General features: G+C 42.8%; 2 protein-coding genes across 6 annotated transcripts in view; one reads left to right on the top strand and one right to left on the bottom strand.

Moving 5' to 3' along the window:
* Positions 1-7630, bottom strand: part of jph1a (junctophilin 1a) — a 29122-nt gene extending 21492 nt beyond the window's left edge. For 2 of the 3 annotated variants that reach the window (XM_056434276.1, XM_056434277.1), the window contains exons 1-2: positions 7245-7630; positions 3933-4701 (exon numbers count right to left, since the gene is read on the bottom strand). In XM_056434276.1, coding sequence (XP_056290251.1) covers positions 3933-4701; positions 7245-7623 — 1148 coding nt within the window. In that variant the 5' untranslated portion in view covers positions 7624-7630. Of the gene's footprint in view, positions 1-3932; positions 4702-7244 lie in introns of those variants that run through there. The other variant, XM_056434278.1, reaches the window with a different exon arrangement.
* A 56-nt stretch (positions 7631-7686) lies between these two features.
* Positions 7687-12879, top strand: gdap1 (ganglioside induced differentiation associated protein 1). Of its 3 annotated transcripts, none has more exons than XM_056434281.1 (7): positions 7687-7767; positions 9038-9201; positions 9946-10138; positions 10601-10774; positions 11176-11270; positions 11860-11974; positions 12147-12879. In XM_056434281.1, the coding sequence occupies exons 2-7, from the start codon at positions 9043-9045 to the stop codon at positions 12497-12499; spliced, it is 1089 nt and encodes a 362-aa protein (XP_056290256.1). In that variant the 5' UTR covers positions 7687-7767; positions 9038-9042; the 3' UTR covers positions 12500-12879. The 3 variants fall into 3 exon arrangements, with proteins under 3 accessions (XP_056290256.1, XP_056290255.1, XP_056290254.1); XM_056434280.1 differs by having other exon boundaries at positions 7750-7828; XM_056434279.1 differs by lacking the exon at positions 7687-7767 and having other exon boundaries at positions 8854-9201.
* Positions 12880-13930: the final 1051 nt, after the last annotated feature.

Below are 13930 nucleotides of genomic sequence, written 5' to 3' on the forward strand. Positions count from 1 at the left end.
TATAACTCTCTCCAAAAAGGGTAGGTGGTAAGTGGCTGAGGTCATCACACAGCAGGTGATAAACAAACACCTCTGGATACAAATGCAACACACACACACACACACACACACACACACTTTCGCTGTTCTCTTGCTAGCATCCTTATCTCATCTCTCAGATCCAAACACACAGTTCCTCCCATTAGAACTACGACTACTTAAAACCTTTCTGTGAGCATGTGGACCTCCACAACATGTTTTACAAGTTTGGGAATATGATCTGTTTGACCTCCAAAATACATATTCGGTGTCCGATTGAGCATCTCAGCTCTTTTAACGATAACAAAGCAGATTTTTGTCTTGTAAATGCCTTTCATGGGGACTCACTAGAAAACAGCATGGGGCGTGTCTAGACACTGTTTTGAAGCTTGTGGGAGGGGTCTGCCGGTGGGGACCTCATTTTTGGTCTGTGTGCACTCAGGTAAAAGTCCCCACTGGGATTGAAGTAAAAGAACACACATGCATATGCACACAAACAAGCACAGACATTCAGGAGGGATGATAGCGTGAGTGAGATGGCGGGATTCTATATCAGTGGTGGGACGGGTATATATTCCTGGCGGGTGCTGATAAGCCAACTGATGCCTTGCCTTATTTAGTCAGTACTCACTGCTGACACGCTAGCAGAGTAGCACACGCCGCACGTATGTGTTTGTCTTGTGCATGTGTGAGGTGTTCCTGCTGTGTGGCGAGAGGTGAGTTCTGATTGAATGAATGCATATAGTCTGTGTGTGTAAGTGTTTGTAAGTGTGGGTGTGTGTGTGTGAGAGAGAGAAAGAGAGAGAGACAGAAGAGAGAGAGCGAGAGAGAGAGAGAAAAAAGGAGTACGTGGATACACATGTGTAATGTTTTACTACTAAATAAAATGGCAATTGCAATATAATGTATAAGAAGTATAACATGTCTTTCTCTCCTGGACACCTGTCATCCTCCAATAGGTTAGTTATTATTAAAGTTATACTTTGGATCGCCATCAAAATCTATCCAATTTCCCAACCAACGAAATCTATTTGCATGTGTGACTAAAGGACACGCAAAACAAAGCCAAAAACAGCCTCACTCGCCGAGGTGATGGTGGTCAACACTAAACAGTCCTAAATATCATTAGTCTCATCTTTTTGCTGATTGCAGTGAAGAAAAAAATAAGCACCATATAAATATCTTTCCTATTCCAATGGAGGTGCATATTTGGTGTTGGTTAATCTTTCACTAGGGTGTGCGGAGCAAACAGTACTATCAAATGGACACACACCCATTGCCTCCATGCCCGGACTGGCTTACACTTTGTTTGTTTTGGCTTTTCATTTATTATTCTGAGCATTGGAAAGGCAGAGTGCTTTATCAACTTACACCACGAAAAAGAAGCAGAGAAAAGATGAAAGAAGCCGTGTAGAAATGTAAACCAATATGCAACTCTGTAGCTTTGGTAAGGTCATTTTAACACACACACACACACACACACACACACACTTCATTCGAATACGTCTGCTCTTATGAGATAGCAGAGTGAGTTTAGGTGGAACAAAGGCCATTACAGTAGATTACACAGAGTATAGACTGACACACCACTGAGCCACCAGGATACCTAAACTGCTGATCTGTAACAAAAAGGCTTTGTGGGAGAAGCATCATGACACGGTAAACTCTTCAATGGCACTTATCTCAGTTCACAGACCTCTGAAACACACACACACACACACACACACACACGACAGTTATAAGGATGACTACAGTGAATGGGGGTCACAGACACAGAACTCCACTCAACCTAAGCGCACTAGCTCTCGATTGATTGGCTGATCAAGAGCATGACGTCATTAGCTCCAACCCAGAGGCTGATGGGATAGCTCCTCTGGACAGCAATGCACAGGATAGCGATGGGTTTGTGTCCTCTGTACCTTTTTTCTATTTATTCTGCTCTTTTTATTTCGGTGCACTCCATATCTCATTCATACAAGTGCATCTTTTTGCCGTGCACTGTATAATGAGACTTGCATAACCTGCTTGCATACAACTGTCGCAGTCCGTCATTCTCGCTGTTCATGACACAAATACAGGAGAACGGAGGAGCCTGCTGTGAGCGCTCCAGCAGCACACGATGGAGAGCGGCACATACCAGGCAGTAATTTGATCACTTACTACAGTACAGGGGACCTTGTTTGCTGCCATAAACACTTTGTATCAGCCTGAATGTTGTGACTGCTGTTGCCTTAACGTAATGCATCAGGTTATGTGCTTCCTTCTGCTGTACGTTGACACTCCAATCCACAGGCAAATCGGAGATCACATGGCTTTTTATTTCAACATATTATACATGTTGCTCTTTTTTCCCAGTGGGTTCATCACAACCTCGCTGGCCTTTGCTGATACAGACACACACTCATACTATCATGGGTGTTATCTGTGGAACAAAAAGCATGCAGTCCTCTTTATATTAAGCATGTTAAATACACCTTATGTAATCTGTAATATTATATTCTTGAAATCTGCAGAATAAAGCATTTTCTCTCTCCACCCACTGAAGAGGAATTATTGGATTTTAAAGAATATCTGAATATTAAATTAAAGCCTGCTATTCATCTGCTACCATTGAGGCCTGAGCTAATATTGTTATTCATTGTCTCTATCTTGTTATTTGCTGAGCTAAAATAAATATTGAGAATTCTTCAGTGTTGAGTGTTGAAATAATGAAAGCCATTACAAATGACGAGAGCACAAAGTACTGATTTACTTGTGCTGTAAAATGTGGTCCTAATATTCATGGAGCACAGTGGGGAATCCTAAATACTTCAGATGAATTCTTATTGTCGTTCCTCCCAGGAGGTCCCTCGTCCTGAGAAACATGTCAACATCTACTCGATGGATTTCTGTAAATTTCTGCGCAGATGTTCATGGTTACCGGTCAACGTTACTGAATCACAGTAACGTTGACGATTCCCTGATGTTTCCTGTAGTGCCAACATGAGGCGGACGTTTTAGGTTTTTCGTGACATTTAGTGAAACAACAATTGGTTGAATTGTCATAAAGTTTTGTACACGTTCATGTTGAAGTTCGGGGAGGTTTGTGAAGCCGTGCCTAGCAGGATTCAAATAATTAACGGATTCAAGTTAAATTACAGCTTATTATGTTTCTGTTCATTATGTGTGTGTGAGTACGAGTGTTCATTTCCTTTGTGCCGAGTGTGTCAGAAATACAATAAACATGTGTTTTGCTTTGTTGGTATTATACATGCTTGCATGCAATTCCTGTGCACCTCTGGAGAGAAAGAGAAGGAAAAAATCATAATATGTGGTATTCCATAGAGACATTTTCACAGCTTGTACACATCCTCACAGTCTTCAGTCTCATGATTCCTTGATTCTATTCAACCAGAGGATGCCAAAGTGATGCTGCGTATGCTGAACTGTGTCCCTGTAGGAGGGAAGCTTTAGAGGAAAAGGTCACTTCTCATCCACCTGTTCAAGAGCAGACGCCACATCAGAGCAATACTTGGCCGGAGGAGCAGGTATCGTTATTGGGCACACGAGACGCACTTGGCACGGGCACAGGTCGGGTGATACTGTTCACACACATCTCTCTCACCCACATTCACAGACCAACACACACACACTCAAGACGCCCGACCCCTCTCCCTGGGAATGAAAGAAATGGGCAGAGAATAATAACAACATGACACCTGCTACACTGACTGTTGATGATGTATAAAGAAGCCGTTGTCATTGGACTACGCGACTCTGCCTTCTCTCCTACTAGGGGACATTGGTCAGGCCACCGCTCTGACTCCTCGGCGGTGACAATAAACACCTGAGGATGTTGGCCCTGTGTGTTTCGTGTTGACACACTATACACCCACATGCACATACAGAAGCAGGAATGAAAACAAACACAGTACCTGGAAGCTGCTATTTCCACTTTACTCCTGGCGATGGCTGCAGCCCTCTGTGCCGCCTCCACAGCCCGGTCCATCTTCTCTTTGGTTTTGGGGTTCTTAAGAGGAATCAACTGCTTCCTTATTCCACGCACCAGCACGTTATTTTTGTACTTCCCTTCTTCTTTGGTGCCATCTGGGAAAACTGTGCACCCGTAACCATGGCGCTTGTTGTTAAGCCACTCTCCCTCGTACTTCATCCCATTGGATCTCTCTGAAACACCAAATCCATTGCGCTTGTCGTTCTTCCATTCACCCATGTAGGTCTCAGTGGTGGTGGCATCCACATGGTCCTCGAGTGGTAGGTCCTCATCTGGCAGCTCGCCATCGCCGATGGATATGGTAGAGTTGGCATCACTGGAGCTGATGCGGCTCATGGCTGCATCGCTGCGCGCCGAGCTGGGCTTGCTGGAGATAGAGGTCCGAGAGTCAGACTTGCGCAGCTGCCGAAGGCTGCCAAAGAGTGAGCCTCGGCGGAACAGGCCCTTCTTCTTACCGGTGACAACCTCGCTGTCTGAGTGGAAGTTAAGGACGAAGCCGCCACGACTGCCTGTCGGCATGTCTGCGGGGGAGGAGAGGTCCTGGAGCACTGCGCCGTTGCTCTGCTCAGAGCGCAGGGAGGCCAGAGACGTGCGGAGAGGAGAGCGGATGACTGTGGCCATGCCGTAGGGAACACTCTGACGCACTCCATAGCCGTGTCGCATCCCACCCATCCACTGGCCTTGATAGGTACCTGAAGAATCAATAGAGGTCAGACTCACTGAATCAGACTCGTTACAACTACTGCATACATCAGATCCTAGTGGGTCCCAACTGTTTTACCATATGAGCCCTTTAAATGAAGCATTGGCTGCTTGTGACATCTACTCACATGGTGAACATGTTAATGAGTTGCGATTAGTTCCACCAAAGAGTGAATTTTCCTTCTCAAATTGTTTAATGTTAATATTTTTAGGGTCAAACTCTCCAGTTTTCACAAGATATTAGCAAAGATGAGAGAGAGATCAGAAGGAAATACACCTAAATCATCTTATGATTATGACCCCTCGTTTTGAGCCACTGCTGAATAGGATGAAGAAATGCAATACGGTATTGAACTGTACTTTAATACTTCCACATGATATGTAAAAATGGTATTGATTGGTTTTACAGTCCCTAATTTGAAATCCGGTATTTACCAGGTAAATATTTTGTTTGTTTAAATTAGGACTCATTCTCTGAGAAGCTCTCTCTCTATGCATTAAATCCAAAAAGAGACTCACAATGACTGCAATGCTGCTTGTGTGCGTTAATTGCGTTTGCTTGCGACTTACCGGACCCACTTCCGAAAAGGGTCCCTCTTTTATCTAAATCAAGTGAAATAGTGTCCAAGCTTAGAAAAGGTGTGTCTATAAACTACCAATAATTTAAAGTACATTTACTGTCACAGTGAGTTTCGCTCTATATTTGTACTCGTGGGGACTGTAACAAAAATTTTGATCTGTTTCCTCTGCATTTTGCTGACCAGATATTCTCTACATCTGCACTAAGAAACAGCATTGCATGTGGGAGCACAGAGGCGCCTTGCTGTAGGGGTGCAGAGTATGTCAGCTAATGAAATGTTTTCTCCCCTTCCCCTCAGATCTGGGACTGTGAGCATAACTAATTCAATCACAGAGATTTGATTAAGGCACTGATACTGAGGATCACTTGGGATGAATGCGAATCACTCAGCTAGGAGCCTATTTTCAGGCGGCCAATAACTCCCCACTGACAGTAGACACATTCACCACCATCCGTTTGTCTCTGACGACAGGGAGTTGCTATGAGTCACATAATGAGAGGAATACTTCATTAATCCCATTTGGTGCTGCTGAGCCCAATGAGCATGTGATGTCCTACTGTAGCTTCTTCAGAGCATCATATTGCAAAACTGATCCTAATAATAAGAAAGGCTTTTTAAGCCAGCCATCGAATCTCATTGACCAATACAATTAGATAAGCCATAATGGTCAGATTCTAACAGAAAATTATAGACTAGACCGAAAGGAATTTAGATGGATAAACAGTGTGAGATTAACAGGCTGGCTCTGCTCTGCAGCTCAAATCGGTGACCCTGCAGATGAAGTTATCAGGATGTTGCCGGGTCAGACGGCCAGATGTTCTGTAGATCCTCTAGGATCAGCAGATTTCCCGAGCCCAGCCCTCAGCAACCATCAATTGTGAGACATTTATTGGACACCATAAGGCCTTGGTGAATATGATGCTCATAAATCATCCAACGTCTTGTTTTAAAACCAGAAAGGACGGTCTGTAATAGACCTTCTGCATTGCTTACAAGCGTTTGTGTTTGTGGGCCTGTCAGGATGTCTCCGGACAGCCTGTGAACACACCACTGATTAGGCAGATCAAAGCTCTGAGAAGGGGCTTGCACTGACCTCTCACATTCAGTTAAAGTCTAAGAGAGTGTCCTGGGTATGACTTGGCTCAATGCATTCGTGTATTTTCAATTTATGAATTGAATTAGACAGATTATACAATGTGTAAAAACATGTAATTTAATATATTTCAAACAAGTGTCACTGTCTTGCAGACTGGATAACTGCATTACAAGTAGCACCTTTTGAAAAAGGCATTCATGCAATTTCGATACACCTGAAGAAGAGGTGTGTTATTGCAGTTGAATGTGAAAATGATGCAGAAGTAGGTGATAGTCTGGCTATAATTGGCTAGAAACAGAATGCTTTGCTCTGATTTCTAAACTCCTTCTAGCCAGGGCATGGTGCCACTGAGCTGGCAGCAGGAGTCACTTTCCTCCCACAGTCATATGAGGAGCAACCAGTTGCCAAATAAGATGTGCATTGGAATAATAAGAGAGGAACTATTAACCTAAACTGTATCCAGCAAGTTAGCATTCAGGCGTGATAAGTCATTGTTTTTTCGTGTGTGTGTGTGTGTGTGTGTGTGTGTGTGTGTGTGTGTGTGTGTGTGTGTGTGTGTGTGTGTGTGTGTGTAGGGGGGTACATTATATGCGCTGACGACGGTGCGCAGTGCGCAATATCAACTTCAACTCGGATCATATCAGATGGATATTTATGCACTGATGTGTTTCCAAAAGCCTCCCTCAGTTTGAGTGTGATCATCCATAACACACACACACACACACACACACACACGCGCAGATGCACACCAAAACACACGAATACACACACACGCTATAGAGCGCATCATCAGTCGTTAAAGCGACACACACGTTGAACAAACATTGGGCCATGTCTACAGGGCAGGGTTTCTTACCGCCATCGCCATAGGTTTCGATCCCATATCCATCCTGCAGCCCGTTGCTCCAGGTACCGTCGTATCTCGCGGGTGTGTTGTGGCTTTGCCGGATCCCGTAACGACCCTTAAAACCGTGACTCCACTCTCCGCGGTACATCCACTTCCCTTTATTCTCCACACCGAGCCCGTGCCGCTTCCCCTGGGACCAGTAGCCCCTGTAGGTATTCCCGCTGGGCCAGGTGTACACTCCCACTATCTCAAAGCCGTGCGACCAGGACCCGGCGTACTCGCCCTGGCCCTTGGGTCCGGTGCAGATGCCGTGTCCGTGGGCTTTGCCATCCTCCCACCCCCCGCAGTAAGTGCCACCGTCGTCGAAATCAAACCTTCCGCCCGTCATTCAGATGTATGCTGGAAATAAAGCAGATCGTGCGCTGCTGCAGACTCAGGCGTCTCCAGGACCGTGGTCGGGGGATCCAGGACGGGTGGTGTGATGAAAGGATGAGCCAACGAGATGATAACTAGAGGAACATAAAATAGCAAGGTGAGGACAGGAGGCTGGTACTTCCAGAAACTGACATGCAAGATAAAAGGCATGCGTAACGGTAAGTGTACAGGTATGAATGGTGGGCGTCATTTACCGGAGGCGCACGCCGGATTCTCCGTTCTGTGTCGCTCGTCTCCCCCCTCTCACCCACTGATCACAGAGGGAGCGAGAGGCGTCGGGTCCCTGCTGAGGAAAGACACCGGGCAAATTGCAACGTCACACCACAGGGACCTCCCTCCCTCTCTCTCTCTCTCTCTCTCTCTCTCTCTTTCACCAAACCATATATTTGGAAGAAGTCATTTACACATATCTAAATTTCCACCCACGTAATTGGACCAAGTGTCTGTTATTATCATTAGTGAGGTTAGATTATAATTGTTTATCTTATTGCTCAGTTACACAACATAGTACTTTGACCTACTTTATGCGGCTTACTGTAACAATATAAGCTATATATGTACATGCAGGCTAAGTTATATAGAGAACAATTGTAATCATTCTTGTTTGATTGTATATATACTCTATACTCTATATGTTTTTAATACATAATGTATTACTGTCATAGTGTCTTATTAGTACTGATCAGAGCTTAGACACTTTGCAGTAAGTATATTTATATATATATATAAATAAATAAATATATATATATATATATATGTGTGTGTGTGTGTGTGTGTGTGTGTGGTGTGTGTGGTGTGTGTGTGGGTTGGGGGGGGGGGGGGGGGGTATTACCTTACTTGACACGGGTGGACTTTAATGTTCACGTTCTGCGTTTGGCTGACCAAAAACAGCTCGTGGACACCAACAGAAGTTTAGACGTTCAATGAATAGAAAACAGCGACCTCTGCTGTCCACCTGCATTTATTGCAGAGCTGGAATAAGAACGATTGAGTTAAGTCTTTAACTGTGTGTAGTGTGAAAAGTGTCATGTGTTAACCATTTGCTCTCTTAATGTATTGCATTGTAAATGTGTAGATCTATTTCGTTTAACGTCTTGTGTTACTAAACAATAGTTATTTCATAAATAACACAAAAAAATGAAAGAGAAATGAAGAAGAAAGAAAAATCACAAGATGGGGAAACACGTGTGTAAACTGTAAATATATACATCGCTTATCGCCAAAAATCTTTTTCAAAAGTTTGTTCGGAATACTATCAAATTGAAGAAGATGATTAATATACTCCAAGCCAGAAGGGGGCGCATTTATATATATTTGTGACGGGGATATGGTGTGTTGCCTTCAGTTGTCCCCGAACATACTGACAGGTAAAATGGCGTCGGAAAACAGCCCGGAATCCCAAGATGAGAAAACAGCTCTTCTAGAGAAGGACCCAGAACCAGATGCGCATCAGGAATGCGGCACGATGGCAAAACCAAGCGGATCTAAACTCACGCTCTACCACTGGACGCAGTCCTTCAACTCCCAGAAGGTGAGCGTCTCCCCGGCTCAGCACCACAGGCCGGTGGACAGCTCCTCGCCGTAGATTCGTATACATCTCTGCGGACACGTTTTTCAATTCTATTCAATTCAGTTTATTTTGTATAGCCTATTCTCAAAACTTACAAATTTTCGTCAGAGGGCTTTACAATCCGTACACATAGACATCCCTGTCCCAGAACCTCACATCGGATCAGGAAAAACTCCAAAGAGAACCTTTCACAGGGAAAAAAAGGGAAGAAACCTTCAGGAGAGCAACAGAGGAGGATCCCTCTCCCTTGAGGGACAGGTGCAATATATGTCATGTGTACAGAAGGAATCATTACAGTGTTACAACACATTCAAGTGTATGAGTAGTTGGTAGCATGGACCACGATCCAGGCCTCCATGATCCATCAGGCAGATGGAGGCAGAGAGTAGGTAGTAGGGTTTTCCAATGTTATGTGTGTCATAAAGTCAGTAAACATCTCGTGATTCGAGATAAACGTGGACACTGGCATTACATCTGTAAAATATGTCTCTCCTCAAAAAAGAACCATACAGTTTGTACTTTAATGCAAACATATGATCTGTTGTGGCCTTTTTATCTGGTCACAACTGGAAGAAAACCTTGAATTTAAAAAGTGTCTTCTATGACTATTTATTTGTATTCCTCCAAGGAATATCCCCTTACTTATACAAATCATTTCATCATTATTCATAGCACCACAAGTAGATGTCTAAACTTGGTTTGCAGGTGCGTCTGGCCATAGCAGAGAAAGGTTTGATCTGTGAGGAGTATGACGTGAGCCTGCCTCTCCGTGAGCACAACGAGCCCTGGTTCATGCATCTGAATCCCACCGGCGAGGTGCCGGTTCTTGTCCACAATGACGACGTCATCTGTGACCCAACTCAGATCATTGACTACCTGGAGCAGAGTTTCAATCCTGGTGAGACTAAATGAAGACTTTGTGCTCACTGTTGTGATACATTATAGCAAAGCTGGATTACAAGGCGGGCTCCGTTCAACGGACTTTACGATGTGTTTTCACATGTCTTTCTTCTTTTTTGTTCATTCCTTGATTTCAAATCACATATTTTAGGTTTCATTTGCCGTACATTTCATATTGATTTTTTTAAATCTTTCATTTCATATTGTTTTTCAATTTTCCATTTTTTCTTTGTTCGCACTGACCTTTGTTCAAAGAGTCTCACCCGGTCGCCTTAAAAGGAGAAAAAACCTGGTAAGCATGGAAGTATTTCAGCTCATCAAACCTACTGTTTTTCCATCTTTCCCCCAACCTTTGTGTATTCTTTCCGAGGCAAGCTTGCAGTGTAAACTGCCTTGATTCTCTTCTGATAAAAGTTGTAAGGAAACAAAGTGACAGCATTGCTCCTTCCTTTGTCTCCAGAAGGCACACTCAAGCTGATCCCTGAAGAGGGCAGCACATACTACTGCAGAGTGCAGCACTACAGAGAGCTGCTGGACTCTCTACAGATGGACGCCTACACCCATGGCTGCATCCTTCACCCTGAGATCACAGTGGACTCCCACATACCAGCATATGCTGCCGCCTGTATACGAGGTAAGACTCCCTATGATGCTTTTGATTAGTTCTTTACAGCTTTGGTCCAACGACATTCATGCACACACGTAACGGTGTCCAGTTTGCCTAATCCACTTTCTGTTATACTAGATAAGCTCCCTTGTTGCATATTATGAATAATTCTACAGAGATCTCCCTCTGTGCTGAGATGGTATCATCAAGATTGAACACTCTACTGCACGACTGCAATTCCAAATGTGCTATTTAGTTGAACACCTTTCATTGTTGTCTGATTGCTTCATATTTGACTGTTAACAATAAACTATCGGTGTATGATCATGAGGTGTTGAAAGGAAGTGAAGGTACACATCTGATGTTAGCAGACTTCCTCTCAAAGTCTTTATTGGTCTCTAACATGATGCTGTGTTGTTGTGTGACAGCACAGATTGGAAACACACAGTCTGAACTGAAGAAACTGGCAGAGCAGAACCCAGAGCTCAAAGATGCTTATATAGCCAAACAGAGGCGCTTGAAAGTAAGTTTATCTTTCTTCAGTTTTTTTTTGTGTCTTCATAATATAGTGTGGTGTTTCTAAACTGGAGCAGATGTTCCCAGTAAATATGCTGTTCTTCATAATCAATGTGGTCCTTTGAATTAACGCGATATATGTGTACATTTGACAACTAACTTATTTGAAGAACAATTAATTGCCTAACACATGGAGACTATATTGTTGCTTCTTAGACTGTAGCTACATCTAGTCATGTTGGAAACTAAACAAACAAACAAACACACTTATCAATCCACTGCTAAAGCTAACTTTAAGCAAAGTATCATTTTGTGTGTGTTTTGATGTGGCCACCCTGCAATCACACATTTTATGTATTACATTGTACATTAATGTATTTTTTTATTGAACTACTATAGTAGCTGGACCTGCAGACAACAGTACACAACCCAAAATACATTTTATTTTCTTTACAAACCATAGCTGAAAGAATGGAGCATGGGTTTTCCGGGTATCATTTAGGTTATATGGCAATTATTTTGAAGACAAACTAATCAGCCTAAAAGGCATACATTTTCCCAATACTCTGTCTAAAATGTGAAAACGTTGCTTGCAGTCCAAGTTGTTTGACCATGACAACATGAAGTACCTGAAGAAGCTTCTGGATGAACTGGAGAGCGTGATGGACCAGGTGGAGACAGAGCTTCAGAGGAGGATAGAGGAAACTCCAGGTACACAACCACAAAGCTTGTCACTTAGCAACCAATTTACCTTGAAGAGTGACACAATAACTGAGAACATTTTACATTTGATCACAGTGTTAATAACATGAGATGATTGATATAATGAGATGGCAGTAGTATTTTGAATATCATGTTGTGTCTCCTTGCCTTCCACCTGTAGAAGAAGGCTGTCAGTCCTGGCTGTGTGGGGATTTCTTCAGCATGGCCGACGTCTCTCTGGCAGTCACCTTACACCGCCTCAAGTTCCTCGGCCTCTCCCGCCGCTTCTGGGGCTGCGGTAACCGCGTGAACCTGGAGACATACTACGAGCGCGTGGTGGAGCGCCCGGCCTTTAGGAGAGTGCTGGGCCACGTCAACAACATCCTCATCTCTGCTGTCCTTCCTGCGGCGTTTCGCTTGGCCAGGAAGAACGCCCCGGTTATTCTCGGCACCACCCTGTTGATCGGTGTTCTCGGAGGAGCTACGTACCTGGCTTTTCTCTGCATGAAGAAGAGGCTGACGGTGTCCTTCTGAGGGACTGTTTGAGTTGCTCTGGGAGTGAAAGGTTGATTAACACGTAAACATTTGAAAGCTTAAGTACATAGAGGAATTGAATCATTTAGCAGAACTTAATAATATATAAAGGAAACAAAGGTTAATTGTGTTGTTTTCCATGCTGCTGGTTGCACAAAATGCACTTTTTGTCATTCTCATTTCTGCATTACACATCAAAGACTAATACTGGAAGTTCTTCATTTATTTGACATTTTTCATAGATCATATTCATGTATAACATACATGTGGCTTTGAAGCTCTACATATGAAGAGTTAGCTTCCAAACAGAATTGTATTCTAATGTTATTGTCACAAATATTAATAAATGAAATGTCAAAAGATTAAAAATAATACAATGAAAGTTCTCTGACTATCCTTTGGACCCATTTAATAAAATAAAATAAGGTAGAACTTTATTTTTCCCAAACGACATTGGGATAGCAGCAGTGTCAGAACAAAGGGAAAGGAATTAAGTACAAATAGACATAAGTGTATATACATACAACATATATGGTACATACAACAGTCTATAAACATAAAAATAGAACATATATTCTGTAAAAAGACTGCATGTATGTACCACTCCCCTAGAAGAGTATTTTAAATACATGTCCAACTATTGGGACCTTTGAATGTGAACCATGCAATTGGAGCTTCTCATACTATATGCCTCCACTAATCTCTATCTGATTTTAAGTATATGGGTTAAAATGTGCAAAAACACCAGCAGGGTAAAACACTGTATGTGAACTTAAATTTCTGTTTTGCCCAATATGTCCATGTCGTAAATTATTGTTTAAATATATTCCATATTTGCCTGTTAGAAATGAAAGAAAGTACAGTAGAAGGCCGCAGCCTGCCCTCTGTGACCAAGTCTATCAGCAAATAATAAACTGATCAGCTCAGTAGCTAAAACACTGTCAAATGTACACTCAAGTTATATTGTAAAATGGCTCTGTAGGATTTTTCTGTTTTCACACACATGCCCACCTTCTACTGTATTACTGATGCATAATTGTTTTAAATATTCTAACAATATCTGAATAGATCTAAAATCTCATTTACATCTTCTTCACACCATCATATTCAAAATGTGTGTGAAATGGAACCGCTCCAAAATAATCTGCAGTGTTTTTTGTTAATCAAATATTATTGAGAACGGCAATACAAAATCCCAACCCGGTGTCATTTAACGGACTATGATATATCATAAAGGTCTTGAAGGTTTTCAAAAACTCATCGCTTTCCCAGGGTCTGGATGTAAATCAACATTTTGTTTGCCCAGTCAGAACGACACTGACATTTAGCATACGCTAAGCTTTGATTTAAACTCTTCTTCACGTCAGCTTGGCCTCACAACACAGACACACACTCGAGCTCTCACCAAAGTCTGTTTCTCGTGTCCAGAGG

Source organism: Pseudoliparis swirei, chromosome 16 (assembly GCF_029220125.1).
Source record: "Pseudoliparis swirei isolate HS2019 ecotype Mariana Trench chromosome 16, NWPU_hadal_v1, whole genome shotgun sequence".
In the NCBI taxonomy this organism is placed as follows: Eukaryota; Metazoa; Chordata; class Actinopteri; order Perciformes; family Liparidae; genus Pseudoliparis; species Pseudoliparis swirei.

Bases quoted from the DNA above. Each gene is read 5' to 3' on its own strand.
- gdap1 (XM_056434279.1), top strand. From the start codon at position 8,998: ATGGTGTGTTGCCTTCAGTTGTCCCCGAACATACTGACAGGTAAAATG. The intron at 10,139-10,600 runs GTGAGACTAAAT...CTTTGTCTCCAG, and splicing joins GGAGCAGAGTTTCAATCCTG to AAGGCACACTCAAGCTGATC. The intron at 10,775-11,175 runs GTAAGACTCCCT...GTTGTGTGACAG, and splicing joins TGCTGCCGCCTGTATACGAG to CACAGATTGGAAACACACAG.